Source organism: Erithacus rubecula (assembly GCF_903797595.1).
Source record: "Erithacus rubecula genome assembly, chromosome: 3".
Taxonomy (NCBI): Eukaryota; Metazoa; Chordata; class Aves; order Passeriformes; family Muscicapidae; genus Erithacus; species Erithacus rubecula.
Genome location: NC_136689.1, coordinates 129021604 through 129048105, shown reverse-complemented (window position 1 = coordinate 129048105; position 26502 = coordinate 129021604). Strand labels below are relative to the sequence as shown.

The 26502-nt window shown below is 34.0% G+C and overlaps 1 protein-coding gene across 3 annotated transcripts in view; it reads right to left on the bottom strand.

The window, feature by feature from the left end:
* Nucleotides 1-26502, bottom strand: part of RIMS2 (regulating synaptic membrane exocytosis 2) — a gene marked incomplete at its 5' end in the record, with an annotated part of 445281 nt that overhangs the window by 192602 nt on the left and 226177 nt on the right. For 2 of the 3 annotated variants that reach the window (XM_079301383.1, XM_079301384.1), the window contains 6 exons: nucleotides 12706-12818; nucleotides 14005-14051; nucleotides 18745-18868; nucleotides 19635-19734; nucleotides 21391-21510; nucleotides 23170-23237. In XM_079301383.1, the coding sequence (XP_079157509.1) occupies nucleotides 12706-12818; nucleotides 14005-14051; nucleotides 18745-18868; nucleotides 19635-19734; nucleotides 21391-21510; nucleotides 23170-23237 (572 nt within the window). Of the gene's footprint in view, nucleotides 1-7079; nucleotides 7128-12705; nucleotides 12819-14004; nucleotides 14052-18744; nucleotides 18869-19634; nucleotides 19735-21390; nucleotides 21511-22843; nucleotides 23053-23169; nucleotides 23238-26502 lie in introns of all 3 variants that reach the window. The other variant, XM_079301387.1, reaches the window with a different exon arrangement.

The following is a 26502-nucleotide window of genomic DNA, read 5'->3' as shown; positions in this document are numbered from 1 at the left end:
TGTATTACTTGCATTACTGATGTATGGTATTCATTATATACATTTCTGAGAAGTTTATGCACAATGAATTCATTTTTCATCTGCTGTTGTGCTAAAGAGACTATGGGATAAACCCATAAATATTTCATATCACATAGTATTTTTCAACATATATACACTTATTCTGAAATCATATAAACCCTCCATAAATCCTAAGAGAGGAAGGCTCAGTAGTCCAACCCTCTTCATAGCCCAACTCAGTAAGAAGGCAAAAACCACTATTATTCATTTGTGGAAATTGTTATTGACCAGTCTAAGGCTTGATTTGCTATTCTTTTTCACTACAAGTTGCTATTAAGCTATTTCAGTTTGAATTCTATGACTGCAAATACATCAGCCAAGAAAGGGATATACCTACTTGAGAGCAGTCACTGCAGAAGAGGGAAATGGTACAGGTAGGGAAAAATAAAGCCTTGCAAACAGCCAGAGAGCCATTACATGGTGGTAGCACTGCAGTTTCACTAACTACATTATGAGGAGGTTCACTTCATGAGGACTTTGCCTGAGACAGGACAAACTAGGGCACTTACAAAAAACAGTGACCCTGCCTGAACCTAAGGGAGTCAGAGAGGATAATGCCCAGCTGCACACCCAACCAGGCAACACACCTTTGGGCATGAAGATACCCTGAGCTAAGGTAGACAAACAGGGGAAGGTGCACTTTCTGTGGAAACCATCTCACACAATTTCCAAGACAGGGTTTTCATCTGCTGTCATAGCTCCTCATCTTCAACATTTCAGGCTCTTTAAGAAATGTCTTGATGCAATTCTCAAGACTTTTAACCCATAAAGAAGAGATTGGTTTAGCTCTCTGACATTCCTAATACTTCACTGAGATTACACTAAGACACGCCAACTCAATTATTGGTGGCAGTGTACTTCCTTCACTGCTTCAGAAATTCCTGTAGCTACCAACCATTTGAATGAATATTAAAAATAGGATATTTGGCCTCTCTTACCCTGTCATTGGCCCTGCTACAGACTTAATAGGTTTCTGGTACTAATAGTTAAAGGGCCCCGTGGCCACTCATCTGTGTGTGAATTTTAGATGTTGTTCTTACATTCTTTCAGGTCAGGGGCTTTGACAGTATTTTTTCTACACTGAGAATTATCTTGAATTCTAGCTGTCTCCATCCAGCTACAAATCAAAAGCAGAAAGCTTTGAAACAACAGTACAGCTTTATTGACCTCTGAAGTGCAAGTCAACTTAAATGTTCTCTGACACTAAATGTATCCACCCAGAGGCTTCCTTGGGAGTCCTGAAGCAAAAGACAGACTTGGCTAGTCCCACATCTCAAGGGCAATAGCACTGAAGACAATCTTCTTTATTTGCTTTTTGGGGAAACTATGCTTGATAAGGAGAATGAAATATATTCGTGATACAGACACTATGACAAAATGTGACTGATAAATGTGAAATCATCTAGATATAGATGCCAAAATACAAGCAGAAATATGTGTTCATATGCAAGCTAAATATTTCTTCACTATATTTGTTTCAGACTGAATTTTTACATGAAAAACCTCAGTCAAAATATTTAGAGGATTACTTAGGCAGAAACTGAAATCATCTGACAACACTTCATTGAGATGCTTTAAAACTGCAGTTAGGAACAAGAGCTCAAAATTTGCATTGACTTATACCTTCTACCTTTCTCTTGATGTTTTGAAAAAAAATGGAAAAACTTGAAGTTAATGGGCATATTTTCCCTGCAATGTCCTTTAATTTGCCTTGTCACAGGAAAAGTCAGGATTCATCATTGAGACCATAAAGCTCTCTCTCTCTCCTGTATTCACACTGCTAGCACTCCAATAAACAGCACAGGTACTTGCAACCCAAGCAGTCATTTGACTAGGATGCAAGGAAAAGAAAGGAAGAAACTGTGAGAGAATGATCAAAGAAGCCCATAGAGGAGAGAATGGGATTGCATTCTTATAGAGTTAGAAGAAGGAAAAAGGAACAAATAAAAAACTGTTTTATAATTACTGTGAAAGTAAAATAGACAGGATACTTCTTGGTGAAACACGGGAAGAATGCAACCACTAACGTCAGGGACCAGAGATTAACAGAAAGGCAAAAATAGAATGAATGAGAGAAATACTATGAGGTGACAAAAGAACTAGCCATGCTAACTGGCACAAAATATGTTGAAAGAGAGACCGGGATGAACAAAAATCTAACAAGATTTTTTATACACACACACACTTTTATAAGCTTAGAACATCTAAGAAACTTCATCAAATCAATCCTGATCGAAATGAAGGAAAGAGAAAGCTAAATTAACAACACATAAGATACACTACATAAAAAATTATGATGGCTGTTGCTAATGTGAAGACTAGCACCTGTACAAAACCTTCTTGAATGGGACTTTGTCTACCCAGATTACTTAGGATGTAGGCACCTAAGATTCACTTAGAAAGTGGTGTAACCTGAATACTTTCAGTTCTTCCCATTTTGCATTGAAGTCCTGGAGACTAATTAGCCACACACATGCTCATAAACTTTCCTTCCCTGGGCTCCTTCACCAGCCAGACATGCACCTAATGCTTTATTAAACTCCTGCTGTGACCTACATTCAGGCAAACAGCCATCTAAATTCAGTGAATCCTGATACTGAGATGCTCTGAGATGGTCTGTTATTCACAGAGGGGTGCATCTGCTGCACTCCTTGAGACAGGCTGCCAGGTAGGAAAAACTGCCACAGAGTGCAGGAAACAGGAACTCTTCTGGAATCAGATGATTGGAGGGAATCGAGATGTGGGTCTGACCCCAGTTCCATTCTTTCTGGTTTTTAACCAGTAGTGGTCTATACAAAGCAATACTCATTTAGGGTATCAGGTCTGGAAACTGCTATGCTAAACTTAAGCATGTTTTGATAACACACACACTTGTATTCCCAGGCAAACAGTGTCTCAGCTTCAGATGAGACTTCATACCCCCGAGAAGAATGAGATATGGAATAGATTGATGATAAAGACACTATTTTGATACACAGATTCAACCTCTTCAGTTTAAACAGTATTTAAATAGCACATGTCCTGTTCCTGGAATAAGCTTCCTACACAGACAACAGAATATGAAAGCTGACTGCTGGTGCTGCATTCTGAGAAGTGAAGATGCAGGTATCTAGTGTATCTATCTAGCATTCCTGTTTCACAGATCACAGAGTGGGTAAAGTTGGTGCCCTGTAGCCTCTGTAGAAGGTGCATCCCCTGGAGAATCAACTCACTCTCTGGAGTAGTTTCAAATAGAGTTAATGGGCTTAGGTGTCCTTTATTTGGGTTGATCACTGACTGCAGGTATTGAGGTACTTAGATCTTTCCTTCAACTATACAAGTGACAGCTCTTCCTCAAGCCATCTCAAACTTATTTGAAATTGTATAATAGTAGATAAGTTACATAAATTAAGGACATAAATTAAGTTTGCCAGATTTCATATTTTTCTATTAGATCTCCAGTAAAAGTTTTAGAGCACTGACTGAGGTCAGAGTGTAGAAGAGAAGTAATCATATATAAGAACAGCTGATATATATGCATAAGGGAATCAATCACGATCTAGATAATGTTGTTGTCACACTTTCTATGCTCCTGTATCATGAATGTTTGAGTGCTTGCTCAACTATGCAATTCTAATGTAGTTATATGTATAACACATGCAGGCAAAACATATATCTTCAGTCATAACTTAGATTTAGAAACAGAAAATATTTGAAGATATAAATCCTATGCTACAGTTCTTTCTTTGTTATATAAGGGGTACTTCACAAATTTCATGAAAAGAACAAAAACTTGTGCCATTGGGAGAGACCATCTGCCCTAGAGCTGATTTTTACCACCACAACCTACTCAGACATCACTGGCTTTTAGAGACAGCTGGCCAGGCATTTTTTCTTTCTTCTGTTGCTCATTATAATTTTTCATGTAACCTACATAGATGCTTATGTTTATTATTATTTTCAAATTATATATTACTTTTCTTTCTCACATTATTCTGAAACAAAAGATATACCAGTAGGATTTGTTGTTTGAAAAAAGAAAAGTCTCAAAGATTATTTTTAAAAATACTTGCAGTAATCATTTCATTGGACTTAAGCTTATGTAAATGCTGAAACTGCCCTGAGGTGGTGGTGTCTTTGGCATAGCTGAGGCCAGTTTGGAATGTTGTTAAACATACATCTAAAAAATCCTGAGTACTGAGGATTGCTAAATCAAACTACTATTGCTTTCTGCTTCAACTGCTGTCTGATATGCTTGAACAACTAAAAGAAAAGGCTGTCAAATGGAAAAGCTTGTATGGTATAAAGGCCAGAAAATTATAGAAGTATTTAGGCTACCCAAATCTATATATCTTTTTAAAATCTCTTTTTCAGTGGTTTTACCTTGTACATATTTTATACATGATCAAATATATTGATGTTCTGTATTAAAGCCAAAAGGATGATTGAAATTTTTGAAGTTAGAAAAAATCCAGAGGCAACTCTGGCTCAAAAGAATACTTTGCTAAGTAAACAAGAGATGCTGCATAGAAAACACAGTTTTAAGAACAGATTTTTCTCTGCAAAGATTCATTAAACATCACTGCAAGTTCGAAAATTGCTAGTATGCTAAACTGAATCTAAAATTTCAAGAAAAAAGATACACTTTTACAGGTACTGTAAAATTAATAAAAGCTCAGAGTACTTTTGATAGGAAAGAAACTGAGTGTTTGTCTTCCCAACAAAGTAATGATGGCTCTATGAGATCATCCAGTGAGCTAGAAGAGGAATGGACTGACATGGAGGGAAGTGTGGAAGAGGAGCTTTTGCCAGAAGGGATCAGTTTCAGACTAACAAGTGAAGAAGATGCAAGCAAGAATGAAGATATGTATTTCCTGTTGAGAGCAATGAAACAAATAAGTATAAACAGAATCTTTGGAGATTCTCATTCTTGTAAGGAGTTCTACAGACACAGCTATACCACAGCCCACAATCAAATGTATACTTCCTGACAACCATAAACAGCAGCTCAGAGCTCTGATTTAGTGAATTTGTCATGCCAAAAAAAGTAACCAGAGTTCTGCACTGCTGCTGGACTGCTTCTAATACCCTTGTTTGAAGATCACTGAAGAATTCCTCTTTTTTCTGCAGCCTGCCTGGTAAATACATCTAACATTAATCTCTTTAAACCATCTACTATCACTACTAAAAGTGGGCAGATGGATGACTTTTTGTTTCAGACTAGTTGCAAAGATTTTGCCAAGGTCATAATTTTGAGTTCTTCAGGAACTCTTGGCAAAACCCTTATGTTTAGTGTTGACTATTAGAAGGCTCTGCAAAAAAAAGACTGTTGGACAGGTCCACAAGGACTCCACAGGCATTGATTGTATAGAGACAAAACTGGGGCTAAGGACAATTCTTACCTACAATATAAAAAATAACCCATCCAAAGGGTGAGCAAGTAAGCCTTAAATATTTTCACCTCTTGTTAGATATTTTCTAGCAAACATGACACTCCTTTTCTTTTCTCAACTACCATAATCATTTGAGCAAAGTATTTTTTTATTAGAGGATATTAGTCTAAGTAGAACAGACAATTTTTATGTCTTTATTTTGTATAATGAGATTAAAATAAGAAAATACTACATGTTATTTCTACATTCCAGTATTTCATGAAACATGCAGGTTTCAGGCAGAGATTTCCTTTTTAAATTGAACAATCAACTCTCATATAATTTTTAAATTTATTTAGCACATATATAAAAAAGAAAATAAATATTTTAAACTACTTATGTCGTGTATAATATTTACCTGTATGAACTATTTAACAACTTGTAATCATACCCCTCTTATTTCATTATCATGAGCAGAATCCAACTTTCTTAATCATGCTAAAGAATGGTTTACATTTCTCATACAAAGCCAGTTTATGTCAATAGAACATAGTATATTAACTTAAATCATACAGTCAAGGCATTACTTTATAATATTTTTCTTTAGAAGTTCTTAATTTTGCATTTATATTTAAGCAGTTGTAAGAAGTAATTTTGACAACACTATGTTGTTAATAAAAATTGTACTTTATGAAATATGAGTCAGATTTTATGTCTTTTTTACAGTCTTTCTTAGACTTCCTTTATGAAAATATATAGACATATATATATATATATATATGTATGAGCTCTTTTCCATTCTATAATGAAATTCAGTCATCTCTGATCACTTAGATCATCCTTTACATCTTGGTCAGTTAATCAAACAAAAAACATTTATAAAGCTGCCACAGAAATGATTAACATCTCTATAAAGATATTTTTGTAAGAAAATCAGATAATATTCTAGTTATAAAAAAATGAAAAACATGCAGCAAAGCAAGATAAGCATTGTAACATATTAGCAAAACCTACTTTTGCATAAATCTATAGTACCTTAGGAGCTTCCTAATGAACAAAAGGCAAACAACTTGTACCTAAACTGAATATCAAAACTAAATAAATTCAGTAAGACAATGGAAAAATTAATTTTTTATTCAAGTAGAGTTTTGGTTATTTTGATGACCTTAAAAAGGCAAGAACCAAGTTTCATATACAAGAAATTTGTTTATTTAAATAAGGTACAAATTTTTTGCCCGTCTTCTACTGAAGGCGCTACTATTATGTGGAAAATGCAAAAAAATATATGTTAAGTAATGATAATGAGTGATTTAAAGAGACATTAATCTTTATATAAACTCAAGCACAAAATTATTTATTGCTTAAACAGTAGACAAATTTTGTATGTGGGATGCATAGACATCATGGCTATTGAAACCTGTATAAGTTTAATATTAGCAAACTAAAACTAATTGTCTCTTTAAATTTTAATTTACTATTTTAACCCCCATGCAGAATTGTACAAGCTGCTCACAAGATGACATGAAAGTTGTTAATATGGTTTAAAGCAACACACTCAAAATATGGGAAAACGAACTACAATGTAACGTTTTCCTACTATGCATTTTCCATAACAAACAAAAGAAAAACCCACAACTTTAGTTTCTGTCAGGCAGACGAAGTCTTTACCTGAACCCTAGGAACAAAAGGCGTTGTTCTTCTACTAAGGCTTTGGCTCTGGTAAGCAAAATTAAAGAAAAAGCAATAAAACAAAACCAAAAACGACAACACGCTGGAAACTAAAAGACCAAAAGTAAAAACAAAGACACATAACTATTACTTTAAACACAGCTTTACACCAAAAACATATTTATCTAACAAAAAGTATTTTAATGCAATGCATAAATTAAATCTGCAAATCTGTTACCAAATCATATCAAAACCCTGTGGTGGAAATTCTTGCCTTAGGGAAGTCAGCAGGAATTTTACCACTGATTCCCCAGGAGCAAGAATTTCTCTTTGCAAGTCTATAGACAACATTTACAATAGATTTAGAAATAACATGTAACAAAAAGAACAGGTAGGCAAAGTGTGATTTAAAAGTGGGGTTGGAAACATAAGTTAAGGTTGATCATCTCTTTCAGGGAGATTGTACATGCATGTCCAGAGAAACAAGTAAGGTTCACGCACTGACAGATTTGGTTACTTAGGAAAGTGAGTAAAATAAAAGGTTTTCTCTTTTTTGCAACTTTAAGAGTCATGTCTATGAAAAGTCCTCCTAAATACTTTGAAAACAATTAGAAGAAACATTAACATTATGCAATAATGGTATTAACCTGGTATTACCCTGGTATTAACATAACACAGGGGAAGGTACTATCTATGTATTTTAACTCTCCAGCAATCATGACAGAAATGACATATGGCATACACACAAAACCCTTGCATGAAATGGGATCTAGAGAGTTTAGCAAAATGCATATATAGATGAATTTATAATATATTTTAGTGCTGTAACACTTCAGACCACATCCAGCCTTGTGGCCTCCAATGGCTACATCAAGTCTACATGGAGTACAGGCAACACAAATTCCTGGACTAGCTGCAAATTCCAAGGAACAACTCCCCACCTTAAGCTTAGGGCAAAAGCTAATGGAATGGCACAGAACTGGTACAGAAGATGGAGCATGGACAGGAAAAGCAGTGTGTGCTGATACCTCAGAGGGCTGGTGAGATGGAGAACAGGAGCATGAAGTAGGTCACAACAATCACAGCCATCTGACAGATTGGAATCACCTTTACCTCTGCTAGTTTTCCTAACATTATTGATCTAATTCAAAATGATAGAAATAAGCTTCTACTCAATATTCACTTATATTAGAAATGTACCCAAAGCATGGAAATAGGCACTGTGATGATGCTTCTGCCACCCTCCTTATTTGGCATGCACAGATGCTGGAGAAATCTGTTCTATAAAATGTGTGAAGTAATCTGTTCTTACACCAAAGAAAGAGGATATATAAGAAAATTTGACTGTCTGGATCACGGGTTTTGTCTGATGTGCTCCCTGCATTCTGCAAGGTGCAGCAGCTGCACTCTACCTGCCACTCTGCATGGGCAGGACTGCAGAGACCAGTGTTAACCATGTCAGAATGTGACCTAGTCACAATAGAGGCAGATCTTCAGCTTGCTTCAGCTCCATTTCACAAGGGAAAAATAAATTATACCAGGATATTGAAATCCCAAGAGAGACAGAATCTCTCCTACCATGCACCAAGGGTTCTCACCTGTCTTATTCTGCCTTGGAAATGGAGGAAAATCAACACATTGTGTGCACTACCTAGAACTTTCCAGGTTTTGATGTTAGAGCATCAGCAATTTAATTGCAAAAAGGTATAAAGGAGAGGAAGAAAAGGAAAAAGAACATGTGAAAAAGGAGGGCAGCATGTCATCTACTTCATCTCAACTCCTCAATGTGCTGACATATAGGCTCTTCATAATGTACAATAAAGGCTTTCTATAATGCTGCATATATTACAACTACAACTAATAAAACTTTATTTTCATTGCTTTATAAACTGAATATGTAGGGAAAATCTCTTGAAGTGGTTCTGTGGTTCAAGTGTACAGGGAAATAGATTAATTTTATAAACGACATCCCTTTTCTGCTAGAACTTCCACCAGTGCAAAAATTAAATACTGTGATTTTATACTTGTATCCATTTGCATGGTTTTATAGTTGTTTTTGTTCCCTAAACCTAACTATTGGAAAAGCATTTCAAGTTATACTTTACACACAGTATCAAAAATGTATCCAAAATTCAATTGTTAAGAGCACCAACATACAAAGGATACTTTTGACTTTTGCAAAATTATATTAAAGGAAAAACAACTCAGTGAAAAAATGCAGAAACAGGAACGAGACAAAGCAAATAATAAAAAATTATAATTGCAATAACAGTCAAATACTCCCCTGAAAAACAACATGAATAAAAAGTGCTATAAAATAAAACACAGATAATATGGATAAATTATGTTAGTAAGTTACAGCACACTATAGTTTACTGTAGTTGCACATAATTTGTTCAATTAAATATGTACTTGGGCAGAATAATTATTATTGTAAAGAAGATTTCCTCTCTATGTGAGATGGTTTACTTTGTGGTCAATCCTATTAGTCAGCTATAGACTGACACCATAATGTTTACAAAGAAAACACACAGACCAATGCCAGAACAGAGGAAAACATGGAAGGTTGAACAGACAAAGATATCCCTGAATACCATGGTGGCATTGCTGCAGCTAAACCAGCCAAAACCATAGTGAACATAAGGAAATAGATTCCAAAGCACTATTAATCCATAAAAATCATTTAAAGATCTAGACCACTGTCGGAATAAGCCTATATTCAAGTATTCTTTCAAATACTTCAGACTTTCATCCGACCTGTTGTATCTCCATTTCTGCCCACAACTCTTGTACTTCACTCCCTATATTTCACAGTAACCACAGCTGCACTAACAGCAACCCTTAAGGACTACATGCTACTGTTCAAAGGCACAGAAAATATGGAAAACACTTCCAAAGTCTTGCCTTTGATCTGTTGCCTCAGATCCATCACACCTGCTTGAGTTCAGCCACCATCACCAGAATGAAATCAACCCAGCACTTCAACAAAGAACAGCATCCTGTCCTCATTTATTCTCCATGAAGAGCACATTCACAATTACATTTAGTATGAATTTAGTATTTCCTTTCATTTCTACTTTACTCAGCTATTTTGAATGAATATGTGATCCATCAACTGTTCTGTTAGAAAAGAGCTGATTAAGACAAGGAAAATCAAAATACTGAAGCACACCCATTTTTGTAGCATTCAAAATAAAATAGTTTTTGTAACTTGAGGAGATTTTTAAATATCAGTTTTACCTTACTACTTCATCTTTGTTAAAGGTCTAAAATTAGAAAATCTCATAGTCCATTCTAATTTTTCAAAACATCTCCAACTTTACAAATAGGATATTTTCACAAACTCTTCCAAGGTTTCAAAACTTTTAAAAGTTGCAGAATGATAAACCCAAATATTAAAAAATGAAGGACAAACTACTCATCATACTACCTTCAAGAACATAAACACGCAAATCTGATGTCACAAAATTCTTAATTTTTCAAAACTCTCTTAAAATATCAGATCAAAAAGAAACTGTTTTTAAAACACCGCTCCTGTAGAATACTTCAATTCCCATAAAGCCTTTTATTTCTAAAAATGCATTCTAGCCTATACATTGCAATGTGCCCAGTTAGGTCCCATGTTGCCAACCTATCCAGAGCATCTTCAGACACTATGACACCTCCCTTGCTCACAAAGCAAAACGTTTAGTACTTGCCTCCCAAAGACTTGACTCAAGCCAGGAGGAGCTGGGTTGTGCCCTTAACATGATTAACATGAAATACAGCAATTTCCATTGTTTCATTAGCTGGGCAGACAAGACAAGCATCCAAACTTTCAAGCTGTCTGCTACTCCAAAATGTCTAAATTGCAACTTTAGAGTTACAGAATATTTCTGACTTCAGTTTGACTCAGCTGGAGCTTTGTGTTCTCAGTTCCCTCTCTCTGAGGGAAACACAGATAATATGTAGTAGGGAGTATTGAATGTAATTGCAAAGAGTACGTATGGAAGAAACAAAAAAAAAAAAAAAAGAAATATTTTCTAATGTCTCTTGATATTATTTGGTTTCCTTAGATGGAAAGAGACTTTTTAGAATAGGCATTTATATATTGAAACATTCAAAAAAGAAATAAAAACAGGAATTATGCCTTCTTGAGTTAAACACTGAATTTTATACGCTGTTCTGAGAAATAAAGCCTTTGGATTTCTGTTATTCTCAATAAATTAGAATATACCTCAAAATGTCCCAATACTTTAATTATATCCTATCAAACCACTAAATCAAAAGACATACTGACTTCACTAACAAATCCTAATCTAAAACTCATTATTATTTTGATCTGAAACTGAGAAAGTCAGTTAGTTCTATGTGGCTCCTATCTGGACAATTATTCCTAGTATATGAGCATTGAGCAGCTAACTCTGGCTCTTGAATTTCCTGCTGGGAGCTAGGAACCACAACTTTTTGACACTCTAATCTTTTATGAAGTGTAGACAAAAGAAATTCATTTCTTCCTTGTCTCCCCATCAACAATTTTTACTGTCTTGTAAAAAATGAGGTATTTTAGAAACTTTGGTCTGTGTATTTTGACAGTTCATGTTCCCTTGTCATTGTACTTTTGCAAAGCACTCTGCATTCTAGTCAAGATTTTTAGTTTTTTCCATTTATCCAAATGATTGAATATTTTGAAGTAGTGAAGTACAACAGCTACAGGAAAAATAAATTATATATTGCAAATGGTTGTTCTGATGAGCAAACAATGTCTCATGCACTGCAAAATGGAGTAAACATGGCCACAGAAGAGACAAAAATCATCTCCATCTTGTCTATCAATATCATCAACCATTTCTGTGAGACCTAGAAGCAGTCTTCTTGGATTTTAGGCATATTTTTATGGTACACTCAGCATATAAAACTTGGAAGTAATGTGAATGTGACATTTCCAAACTTGTTTAACACCAGTTTTGCACTGCTTCCATTTCACTTGCCTTTTCTTTTCAACATGGTGGGCCACAACTGAGCACTTTTGAAAAATCACACTTTGGAATTGTAAATAACCTGGAAAGGTGCACAAAACTCAACTCCTTCAGTTTATTACATGAAAAATACCCTTTAAAAGAAACATCCACATAATGAACTTTCTTCTCAGTGAGAGTGAAGAACAAAACTGAGTAACACTGGTACAAAGAATACAACATGAGTAAAGTATCAGAGGGATATCTGGAGAAGTTATATATGAAAGTTAGTGCATAAAAAATAAGCAGTTGTAACACCCAGGCACAAAGGTAATAAAATCTGCCAATTCTACACATAAGTGTGACATTTGAAAAAATGTTTACACTCAACAGCACAAACATAACTGGAGACCAAGATAAGACCTTTCTGAAAATTTGACTTCACCAGTCTAGCTTACCAGAAGAATATACAGGTAAATACCTAATTCAACTCATATAAAATTTCCAAAAGCTAATAAAATTGAATATGATAATGAAATTCTGTTCCTGCCTAAACTGAGATGTATAGCATCAAACAAAAATGTAGCTAGTTTTAATAAGAAATTTCTGCTAGAGGTAGCTAGCACTACAATAAGAGATGCATATGCTGCAAAAAGCAAAACATTAATATCAATGAAATGTTTACATACTGAAAGTTGTCCAGACAAGAACTGTGGAACATCCCTTAACATGCCAGGACTCATAGGAGAAGTCACTGAAATAGAAGGTCGGTCCATTTTTTGAGATTCAAATGAACTAGAACCTGTAATTATAGACAAAAATATTTTATAAAATAGTAGCAGTTGTGCATATATTTCATCATTCTTTAAACAGAAATTGTAGAAACATAACCAAACATGCAGTAAAGTTGTGATAAATATTACTTTTTAAAATGCATTTAAAATTGCCAAATAATGATACTCAATCTTTTTGTGATCAGATGCAATCAGGAGCTTTTATTTACAGAATGGAAAATAAATTATTCAGCTATTTCTGACTGTAATTGTCAGTAAGTTGAAGGCCCAAAAATAAACACTTTACTGTGGTCAAATGAATTCAGCCTTCTGACTTATTAACTTGTACAACCAGACTAATTTTAAATTCAACTTTTACAAAAATATCAAAATGGTTTTGTGCTTTTTGTTTTGTGCATTTTTGTCTATTTTGTATGCTATTTTTTTGTGCATTTTGTTTCAAATCTACAAGGTCTGAAAATGGTCAGAGGACAAGTTTTGACATACAAAACATAGAGGAAAAGTGAAGTATTTTCATAAATAAGAAGGACAATCCACATCTCACAAAACATAAAACTAATTTTAAGAATTGGGCAATAAGTAAAAAAGTCATTGAAGGAGTTTTTCATATTATTATAATCAAGCTTATGCCATTTCATTTATTCATGGCTTCTGTTATAATAGCATTCTAAAAAAATGATAAAAAATAACTCCAGGCTGAAATCCATCTTATCAGATCTATGCCAAAGTACAAGTTATTCTTGCCTACATGAAATATGGGTTTAGTCAATTTAAGCAGCACTGAGTGGTTCTAATAAAGTAAGGGTGTTCTGAGTTCAAAGTAGCTATCATTCAGGCTGTAAACAAAAAATATTTCTTTCCCATTTTTAGTTTATGAGATGCAACTGAAATGCAAAGCAAGAGAACAGGAAATTAAAAATTGCTATTAATGTTCTTATATATTAGTTAGAATTATACTTTCTTCAATCAAAACTCATCTAAGCTTATGACCAATGTCAAAGCTAAATCACAATATCCTGACTTTTGATAGCTTATTATTAAACAAAGGTAGATAGATAATACAGTAAGATGACATATTGAGACAGATATAGACAAAAAGACAAGACCTCTACTGACTGCAGAGGACATTTTTCATTCTATTTGTGCTTACATAAAAGAGAAAGAAGATTTTCCTACCCCACAATTGAAACTTACTGGACTCCAGCTGTGCATGTGTGCTGTCAGGTATTCTGGGAATGTCCCTGAAATCAGGAAAATTAAGACAGGCTGATCCTTTATCTAACAAGCAAATATAAATTTCAGTTACACTATAACACTTCCCAACCCACCATGGAATGCCTCAGGAATGGTGCATGATCTGATGGCTGTCTTCAGCCACTGGGATGATTATCTGTTATCCAGTATACATAATTTCATTGTCAAATTAAATCCTGCAGAACAGATTTGGTAGATGCAGGAGACAGGCTGCACAGTCACACAATAAAATAATTCAGTAAATAAAAGAACAACCTCAGAGTCAATGACAGACTAAAACTGTGAGTAGTAGAATTAACAGTGACATTATACATTAATTGAATTTACTGGACCCTCACTCAAACATACTCAGCTGCCAATCATGGCTATCCAAGTATATTCTTTACTGTCCTTGAACCACAAATTTAATCAATCTTACCTTTCCCATAACCAAATAAAATGTATAAATTCATTTGACCAAAATACATTCCTTCATATACAAGACATGTTCCAACACCTGTATTAAATTGTGTGCAGAGCCATGTAATTTTAAAGCACTCAATCACACCCCCCTAGCAAAGGAATATATTTCCCCTCTGAGGGGCATTACTGTATGCTAATAAAAACTATCAATATGCTAATAAACAATTTCAGAGCTATTTGAGCAAATCTAAGCAAGATGAAGAGCTTCAGTTGTGATCCACAGCAATACCAGTATTTACAATTACAAATTACAACTGTGAGTTTCTCCAAGGCCACGGCCACTCCTGCAGGGTGCCCATGGGCAGGAGAGGCTGGGGCTGCTCCGTGCTGAGCCCAGCTGGCCCCTGGGCTGCTTCTGTGATTACATATTTAATATAGGAAAAAACAGCTGGGCAGCAGCTGTGAGAGGAAACAATAAGGAAAAAAAAGCCATGGGAGAAGTGTTGTAACAGATACCAAGGCCAGAGAAGAAGTGGGAGGAGGAGGATGGGCTGCCACTCCATTTCCCCATGGACTGCTTGGCAGAGAGGGAGGAAGAAAAAACAGGAAAAAAAAGAGTGAATTTGAGCCTGGGAAGATGAGAGGTAAGGGTAAGGAGGCTTCAGGTTTGGTTTTATTTCTCACTGTTCTTAGCTTTTATTAATTCCTAACAAATTAATCTTCCTCAAGTTTGTTTTGCCCATGATGGTAACTGCTGAGTGGTCCATAAACTTTTTCATCTTATTTCTTCCCCCAGTCCTGCTGAAGAGGGAAATGGAGAGAGCCAGTCTTTGGTGCTCATTCAAGGTCAACCCATCACAAAGGAAAATGAAAAGGAAGGCAAAATGAAAAATGTTCCAGTGATATCCACTGTCTCATACAATGAAAGAGCCAATATGATATATAAATTACTTATCTATTTCTTTTAGAAAAGTTATTCCAGAATACCTTTAGTATATCTTTTCCAAACATTTTTCAAGACTCACTATAAAGACAGCTTTACTAAGTAGACTGAGGAATCTTTCCAAGTGAGTTGATGCACAGTATCCAAAAATTGAAATAAACCAGAAGGCAAGAAACTGCTCTACAGACAAGAAAATAATCTCTGTTTTTAGTACCCAAAGCTTGTGAGAAACTCACAAGCACTATTGAAGAAGCGATTATTAAAGTTTGTATATTTGATATAAGAAGAATTTATAACAGGATCCAATACTCGCCAAGTAATTGACTCAGAAATACACGCTTGAGCTTAACTCAAAAATTTTGTCTATAATAAAGAGTCTGAAAAGAAAACCTTGAAAAAAAGAAATATATGTAATACATAAATTATCCTGAACAGAGTGAATAAGAGTTTTCTATAGATTGCTGAAAAAATAAACTTGAGAGCTTTGAACATTATCATTTATGCTCCTAAAGCAAACAGATCTCTGTATTTCATGGTAGCATGAATGGTATTTCTTACAAGGAACTCATAGAGATAAACAGATGGAGAAGAAATAAAATTAATTTCACAATGACTCTTTGCATAATCAGTTATGCTCCACTGCAAACAGGTTGTATAAAGTAATTATTAAAACAGTGCATTATTTCTTCCAAATTCAAAACTGAAGAAACCATGAAAATAATATAAATTTTAATTTATTTCTGGGAATTAGGAGGCAGAAAATAGGTAAGTTCCTGTATACAAGGGACAGTGAGTTCACATTGATTAGCAACTCAGCCATCAATTTTTATTTTAAGATGGAAAAAGTGGTAAATTGCATGACAAACTGTCATGTTTTGTTTTGTTGAGACTTTTTTTAGAATGACTTTCAATTTTATCTGCCTTGTCAGCTTAGCTTGTCATCTTCAGTTTTCATAGCACTCAGCCCATAATAAAGACAAAAACTAATAATTGTGTTCACTGGAATTTGGTTTTGTTCTTGGAATATCTGGATGCAATAACAGATTCTCAGCTAATTAATTGCTTGTAACTGAAGATTTCTTGCAAGATTTAAAGCGTTGCCATGAAACTATCAATAAATTCTCCTTATAAATAATATTTATCTCAATGCAAAAGCAAAATTCTTTAACCGGGCATCAATAATTCTAATAAAAATAAATATCACTTCTTATATGTGGTAAATAAGAATTTTAAAATACTGTACATACACTGAAGCTTTATTTCCCAGAGCAGAAGACAATCCTATTGTTATGGTTCCTTGCACAAGCATAGGCTATTATTTTTTATTGTCCATTTGATTATGAACTGAAATCATCTAAACTGGGAAAAGTAATACAGCCTTTCCAGTTCACCATCTCTAACTTCATGAAAAACATTTCTGACACTATGCTGTTAATATCAATCTCCCAAGAGTTACACTTATCCAGAATCCAAAACTTTCCAAGTTGTAGGAAGTATTCATCACTGAGTCTCTTTTACTTCTACTGCAAAATGACACTGGGAATTAAATACACTGAACAACTCTTTTATCACTGGTCTAGCTCAGTTCTTCAGACTGAGACAAGTGGTTGATGCAAAAAAAAAAAAGACCTCTTGAGAGCCCACAGCACTATTTAAAGAATTATAGATGAACTGCTTGAGTGACAGCCACATAGAAGAAGACATGTTGATAAGGAAGCTGAACAAGAGACAGCAAATATAAAAACACAAGAAATAATACAGGAGGTTTTACACAATGAAGAGAATGCAGAAAGATTTTTAAAAATAGTGTTTTCAAGATGCAAGTTGTTCCTTGAAACTTGGGCTATAAACTTCTATTTGAGAGATACTATGAAAGTTTTAGGTATTAAATTAATTTGAGACCTCCTTTTCTGAGACATGTAGTCTGCTCCTTAACATTACTATTATGCCCACACCTCCCAAGTTATGCAAACCTTTTTAATGACAGGACAGACAATACAGTCTTTACCCTACAGGAGTTGCAATTCCATATGCTTGCAGGAGATAACCTCTCATCTCACTGACAAGATAAAGCTGGGGTTTTTTTGTTATTATCAAGTTTGTTGAAAATTGTCATACTAAATTAAGTTACTATACCTTAAGTTCCTGATGTGTCCAACACCATAAATTCTTACTATAGCTGAAGCCATAACAGCCATCCTCACTGAAATGCTATTCTCAGATTATATAGTTCTGGTTTTTTTTTTAGTACTTCTTAATTTTTAGTCATGTTTTCTTATATTAAGGTGCATCTTATACAAAATAAAGGGGTAAATATATTTATTAAAATGTGTTTATAGAATCCTAAAACAGTCCAGGTTGGAAGTGATCTTGAAAGATCATCTGGTCCATGGAAAAGGAAATCTAGCTATTACCTATCACCCTGTCCAGTTATGTCCTGCATATCATGAGAAATTCTGAGGGAAAAAAAAGAAAATTTTAATAACTCTAATCATCTTTGAAATCAGTGATAATCATTCCCCTCTTCACAACCCTGATGTGACCAGATATGGAAATTCCAATGGAAAATTAAAAACATGATGAATGTGGCCTTAGGGTGTAGGAACTTGGAGGAAAAGAACAGTTGAAGAAGAGGAAGTACTCACAGTCCAACACAACAAAGCAACTACTGCTATGCAAGAAAAAAATTAAGTTTAGAAACTGAGAGGTAGGTTTGAAGGTAAATAAAAATGGGCAATGTACAGCACCAAACAAAAAGTCACAGGCAGTTCTAACTATTCATTCAGATGTGTTCTGTATTAGATAACAAGCAATAATTTAATAGTTTCATAGATGAAGATGATGTAAATGTGGATTTGAGAGTTTCCAAAGCATACTGATTTTTTCATTAGCATACTATATTTCACACAAAATTCAACATTGCAGACTCTCAATAAATAGAGTTTATCATCAGTTCATAGACCAAACATAATGTCATAATATTATGTATGCATTATAAAAAATGGAAATGGAAATAAAAATCAACAGTCAATAATTACAACAACAAGTACAACCACAGTTTCAGAGGCAATATAGGCTGGCTCATCAACTGAAAAGCCAGAGAAGGGAACCTATTTTTAACCATAACAGCAGATGATGCCTGAGACTGAGAACACAGGATTTCACACCAGCTCTTTTTACTCACTGACATGATCTATCATTCCAGCTACACTTTTGGTTTACAGAAATTTGCATAAAATTTTTCTGTTTACAATGTTAATGAATGTTTGATATACTCCATCCTAAAAGTGAAAAATTTTATCACATTTAATTAAAAAACCCATAAAATTACTTACCCTATTGGTCTTGAAACTACAAGCTCTACTTGTGGCTCAGGTTTGGATTCTAAAATGATATTATACACCTCCTCAAAGGTGGCTCCTTGTAGTATCCTTCCATTCCATTCTAATACTTCATCACCTGTAAGTCAAGTAATAACATCCTGCTTAGGAAGTCTGCTGTTGACAGCACTTACAATAACAATTTAAGCCATTCTACTGTCAGTTTCTTGGATTGTGAAATCGGTATTGTAGAACTAGTTTGGAGACCTTGGTGCAGAAAAACCCTGAGCATTAAAGGTTTCCTGCTGCTCAGATTCAAATATATAAAGTTCTGTGAAACAATAATATAATGACTAGGACCCCTATTATGTTAGATGCTTCTCTTACTCACTTTGGCAGCTGTGACTTACAGAAATCCCAACATGCTCTTTAGAAAATTCCTATCTAAAACATCATATCTCATCAACTTACTGGTTTGAAGATCCATGTACTTTTACAAGTTTTGTATTTAAGGTTCAGATAGTTCTTATGTTAATACATAATATTTCTTGAACATTCTCCAATCTAGCAATCTATGGTTTGCATGTTGGAACAGAAGTAGCTTCCTAGCCAAGGTGGTTCTGCTAATACATTTGTAATAGCTTAGTTTGCTCTAAATAAGATATGAACAACAAAATGACTGGGGAGGACATCAATAGAATGTTAAAATTAATGTTAAAACTAATTTTTTAACAACATGAGAATATATATTTCACAAAAGCAACCATCTACTAACAGTGTCAGGTTGAATTTTGCAGAATTTCATCACATCTATTTGATATAATTTCACAAGTAATTAAACTTGCTCACTTGTTATCACCTTCAGAAAAGCAACTCAGCAGTATAGATCTATAGTAGATACATACCTGGTCTAAGATGCCCAACTGTATCAGCTAAGCTTCCTTTTTTAACTTTGGTGATAAATGCGCAGAGTCGACCTGATTCAGTCATCTTTCCTCCTACTACCTGTTTCAAATAGGAAGTATTTTCACAGTATGAAAATTACTTTAAATTATTTAAATGTTTGGGCAATAAAAAGAAGAATTCAGCTTTTTCCTTGGGTATTATGTAGTCCAGATAATACATATACACTTGAAACAAACACCATGGAAGTTTGGCTATGAAAGGTTATTTTTGTAGCTATTCTGGAAATTTGTACAATTGAAAACAATGGAAATAAAGAATTCTAAATAATTTAAATTTTATCAAATACATAAATAGTATCTCATTGTATTATAAATTACCATTCAAAACAATTTGAGGTACTGCTCACTTCACTACTCTTTTAACTGGAAAAAGATATATTAATATAACAGAACTCAGGATGTTCACAATAAGCAATGAAATTCCCTTCGGCTTGGCAAGTCAGATAAAAACAATTGTCACACTGGAAATTTCTCTACAGGAAACTTCAACAGGTTTGACCTTAATATTTATGTTAGAATCAGACTTACATGTCAGAATCTTCAAACTCTTAAGGTTTCTTAACAGTCTCCATACTGGGATTTAAAATTTGTAATACTAAATCCAGTTCAGTATACTTTCAATATGTAAATAATTGAAAATTCAGGTCAGACATAGCTGTTGGAAATCACTCTTTTCAGATGTCTATTGAGATTAAAAAGTAGTTACTCTTGAATCTGAATCTCACTGAAAAGTTTATCCTTATAATATGAGATTTTAGAAATTTTAACATAGATGTTTAAACAAAAAGTGCTGCCTGCTGGCACTGTTAATCTTTTCTCTTGCATCTTCTGACAATAAGACAAGAATAAACATATAAAACTTGATGTTCAACTGGCTTCTCCACTGACTTCAAATAAAATTATGTATTAATTAAATAAAAATTTAAAATATTTCCAAAACATGTTAGTATATGTAATACATAACACTGATTTAATCCTTACTCATAGGGTATGACTATAACCTCATTTGTATACCTAAGGTGAAGTAAGAGTCATGTTAAATACAGCAGGCATATGGAATCAAAATAAATACATGGCTTTTATTTCACTGTTCATAGTTTGTTCTCATTCTTGTACTAGTATTTCTGGAATTGCAAATAATAATATCACACAAAATTGAGATCAATATATAAACTAGAAATAATTCATAATGTGTTTAAAGAGCACTGCATCATGAAAAAGAGGTTAACACATAAAGTGTACATTATTTTGTGATAAAAACAAATAATATTACACAGTTTTCTATTTCTATTCTCAGAAATCTCCCCCAGGTCTTCAAGAGAGATAATTTATTTTTCACTTTTCTTTCTTTCTTAGGAAATAGAAGTTATACCATGGTGCAATGCTCCATACTGGAAATACAGATAGGAAGGACTTGGCTTGCCCAGCAAGGGTGCAATTAGTACTTTGCTAAGAGGATATCCTCTGAAAACTTGTGAAAACATGTCTAGCCTTTAAGAGAAATACAATTTTTTAATTCTGCCAAGGACTCTGCAAAATTGCTCTAGATGAATGAATATAAAATATCTATATTGTAATCTTGAGAATCATAAGGCATTATCAATATTGGTATGCATATACTGTCTAATATGAGAGTAATTATGAAAGCAGATAGTTTAACTGAGAGATTTTAGTTTCTAAATAGTTCATCACCAACCTTCAATCCAAGCATTGCTCCTGAATCTCTAGGCACACTTCCATCCTTTAGTCGTTTATTTAGCAAAATCCGGCCAATGAGACGATCTCCATCTTTGGATGGTTGCCAAGTGACTGGATGCTATCATATGGTGTTAATGGAAAATACAGTGAATAGTATTTTAATGAAGAATATTTTGGTAATACTTTTCATTTGCTGATATATTTTAAAAATGCTATGAAAGTATTATGATTACACCAATATTTAATGTAAAAAATTACAGAAAACTGTGCTGGGAAATATTTATTTGGACGTATCATTCATCATAATGGATGTCTAATATTTAATAACATTATCTATTTTACTAAATCCAATTTGTAAATATCTAGAATGATCTTTCAACCTTGATTTAACAGATATAGACAACTACACACAATGAGAATCACATCTGAGTACTGAGAAAAACATTGCTAAAAGTCTAGTATAAGAGCAATACTGGGAAAGAAGTTTAACTCAACCTGAAAGTTTGATGTAAGAAATATCTTATTTTTCCACTACTTCAAACATTTCAATTTTTATCCAAGACCAACAAATATTTTTAGTGTTTTACTTTCTCTCTGTAGTAGTAGATTAAAATTTAAAAATACTATTAAAAGGTATATTCATTACTTAATTCTGTTTCATTCTTGGCATAATTAATTCACAAATGAAGCACAGTTACAGTGAGCATTATTATTCCTTTACTACACATGGGCAGAGTTACACTTGTCTGTTGGCCTAATTAATGAACTGTTAAAATTTTCTTTTGTGTAATCATAGTACTTTTTCACAGAAAAATATTATTTCATGCTCTATTTCATGCAAAATTAGCAGGCACAGATAAATCTGCTCGCATTACAACTAATAACTCTAAAAAGATTTATCATAATCTCCACCAAACAGAAAGCAAAAATAAAAAATACCAAAGCAGATGGCAAAGCCTTTAATTCTGCACAGTACTGCACAAAATTGCATGGCAACAAAACAAATGAACAACCATGACAGTGAAAGGGAAAAAAGAAAAACAACTTTTCTGTGCAGAGAGACCCAATTTTCTCCCTTTTTCACCTGGGGTTTAAACTATTAATTTAATTTCAGCCCCAGGAGTTTGGAAATAGTAAATCAGATAAGCCAATTGATAGAATCCTTATTGTTAATTACTTTATTCTTTAAGGTAATATCATGATATACTAATTTGCAACCATAAGAACAACATTCCTTTATGCCTCTCAATTTTTTTTCTTAGGCTGCCAAACAGTAAAAGCTGCAAGCATGCAAAGTCTTTTCATTTGTTTTTCTTTTCTGCACCTTAAGAAATGCTATATTGTCTCTAGAAACACCCTATCTTTTACTTTATGCACTATTTTAATGAGTGACAGAGAGCAAACAAAGACCAAATGAGCAGGTTAAAATGCAGGCTCCATAATCTCAGTACCTTCTCACTATGGCTATGTTCCTCGTTTAGAGTTGTGCTACTACACGTATCTACCCCAGAGTCTTTTATCTGAGGCTCAGACCATTCCAAGTCCTCTTCCAAGGAGTGGCCACCAAAGCACACCATTCTCTTTTGCCTCTCGGATAAGGCGTTAGAATCCGACAAAACTGCCTGCTCACTAGTTTTTCTTTTTCCCCTTTGACTGTCCCCTATAGGTGTGGGATAAAAAAAAGGATACAAAAAAGAAAACATGCAAAGGTGTAAATAAAACCAAGGAAATGTAAAATTATAAAGGAAACTAAATGGTAAGGCTCCACATGTCTCACCAAAGACATTGGGGATGCCTCACTGCTATGCCAAGACGTATGGTCCAACCAGTTGTAATCCATGTCTCCTGTGAGAATCAGACAGACAAGATAGTGCAGTAAAGGAAAGGTGAAAGAAAGGACAAACAAAGATACAGTAAAATTGTAAAGACTTCTGATTATCCTATCTGATTCACAGCCTCTGCCAGCAGGACTTGCAAAGGGCTTCCAAGAAAAAGTTAAGGCTCCAGCAACAGAGTACATGGAATATGAAAAACAGTGAGGAAGGAGATACATTTGTGTATGTCTATGTCTGCATAAAATTATGTACAGTGCAAAGCATCATTGTGCCAGATTTATTAACTGTCCTATAAAATTATATACACCAAATTAATGAAAAGGCAAATTGTATTTCTAACAGAATATCTAGAAGGGAAAGCATTTGAATACAGAATGTCTTAAGGAACTTATTTCTTTGCTTTTCTAACATGAATTAGTATTTCTTCTAATCACATCAATAAAATACTTAAAACAATAGCACTCTGTATTCACTTTGCAGTAGATGATGGTTTAAGGCAGGTTAAATTAAAAAAAATCTAGAAACTATGTAAGAATAAAAAGCATATTAATTTTGCTTTGTCTACTGGTTAAATATAAGGATGAATTCTAGTAAGTGCAGGTACCCCACAAATGGGAGTGCTTAGGGCTTTGACAAAGCATAGAAATATTTCATAGAGTCAGAATTTAACCTCCATGGCAGTTATATGGTAGAAAGAAAGGTTTGAAAAACAGTCTAAGAAGAGATCTAAACGTCCAAAGAGTTAGGGAATGACTCATGCATTTTGATAAAATATTCTCTTTTATGTAGGTACTTTAAACTGCAAATTATACCCACACATTCTGCACTATTATGTTTCTCTCTTTTTTTCCCCTCACAATTGTTACTACATGTTACATGAAAAATACTTTATTACTGCATGCTAAATAATATGTTTTTATTACAGTATGCAGGAAGCAAATGTTTAATTTTCTATCAAATTTGACTAAACTAAAGCAGCACCATTCTATTTTGAACCTCAAAAAATTTTTTTCTCTTTCATTTACTTCAGATCCTGGTTTAGCATTGCTCAGCCTTTTCCTCTTGTATGACACCAGTAGAGTGGTGAAATGTAATTAAAAGCTCTTAGCACTGTCTTAACAATTGTCCAGAAAACTTTACAGAGAGGATGTGAAGATACAGCCCCGTAAAACTACAAGAAAATAATAATAGAGGTTTTACTAAAGCAAAATATTCTCCTTGGAGAGGTATCACAGAATTAACTAGATTGGAAAAGGCCTCTGAGAACATCACGTCGAACCTAGTATATTGTATATGTACCATGAGAAATACAATTTTTTTCACTTATTTCCTCCTAAAATAGAGACCTGTATATGCTGTATGGAAAACAATCAAGTCTTGTTTTCATTTTAAAGAAGGTAATATTCAAAATTTAAAGGCTTTATTTTCAGAAAGATACTTTGAATTTAGTCCCTTACACATTTCAGAAATCTTATAGCTTGTTAAATCGCCTTTTCTTTCACAAAAACAATGATACAATAACTTCCTAAAATTATTTTCAGGCCTAAATTAATTAATATTTTCCAAATGATAAATAGGCTGTAAATCTATTAACTATGTTTCTTGACTCTTGAAAGGAAGATAGCATTCAAAAATGGGAAATTCTTACCAAAACTGCTTTGCCTCGAATGTTAACATCTTGCCTGTATTGGAGATAAAAGTGTGCCATCCTGCTCAAGGGGAAAGGAATGCTCATTTGAAAGCTAGAAACATTTTGCTAAAGGTACTTCTGCAATGGAATTTCCAGTACAACTTTTGCCTGCAGACATTGCTTCAAGGGGTACTGAGTGAAATCATCAGTGAGCTCGTGAAGATCTAGCCCTTATTCATAAATACACATTTAGAGATATCCAGATGATAGCAAGAGTTCCAGCCTGTGTATTGCCTGTTTTACAAATTCCCTGGCTTTCAGCACTGGTCCCAGGCCATCTGCTGGTGTAGCTGGTTTCTGCTTACTCCAAGTCCTTTTACCTACCCAGAGATTACTGTATGGTGCACCCACAAACTCTACGTGATGAAATTCAGGTATTTTGCAAAAATATTTACTCTTCAGCAAATCATAAGCCCTGGAACAAAAGCTGCGCAAAGGAACATTTGCAAAATTGAGCCTGTTACCTTATAAAAGCAATCCCTCTTCTTGCTCCACCATTTTCCCTTCTCCTTTTCAAACAAGATGCAGAAGGCATTCTCTTTATTTTAGTTGTGTCTCTCAGTAAATACTAAATAATTTCATTTATAAAATGAAAATTACATTAAAATAAACAAGTCCATCCAAACACTGTTTATCTGTGTAAAATATGTAGCTATATGTTTCCAAAAAATATCATATAAATTAGAAATTGTAAAGCCATTGTAGATCTTCTAGATTTTGCCCTTAACAGAGAATTAAGTGATCTAAATGACAGGCATAAATACTATGCAAATTAATAAAAGGATGGTTGTCTGGAAGCCCTGTAGTGTATTACATTTCTATAACAGACATGTATGGCTTACCATATCTACAACTTTTTGAAATACAATTAATTTTTTTATAAAGTCACTGGACATACATTTTTCAGTACAAGTTCTACAAATACTAAAATCTTGACTAGGCAAGTGATTTTTGAAACCTTGTAAAATTAAAACTAATATATGTAAAGCACATAGATATTTGCCTACAAGAAAAAGAATTAGAAGTAAATAAAACAAAACAAACAGACAAAAAAAGAAATAAAAGTTTAACCATGACCTTTTGTAACAAAGACACCGCAGTTGTAAATCTGAATACCAGAGAATGCATTTGCTGCTCCCTTGTCTCTTCCACTGTAGAAAACACTTTATTATTGAGAATATATACATTTAGGGTATGCAGCAGAAATTACTCAGGAAAAAAAAGTCACCTCATTGATAAATTACATAAGCTATAATATCAAAACCATCATTCATGGAAAAAGGAGCTGATACATTACTAAGGGAGATACAATCCTAGTTTACACCATTCTAACAATATTTATATGTCCTGTGAATTCAGGAGTGCAGCTGGGTATAGGAAAGGACATATGTGAGGTCTGCTCTTATTAATGTCAATGAATTCTGTGTGAAAGCTCCCATGGACGAATCAGGCTGGGAGAACAACCATATCAGTAACCCAGCCTTTCTGTAAAAATGGGGTTAAGCTGAAGCCTTTGTAACCTTACTGGTATTCAGTCTGGTTTTTTTATTTTCTCTAGACAAAACCAAACAGGCAGAGGAAAATA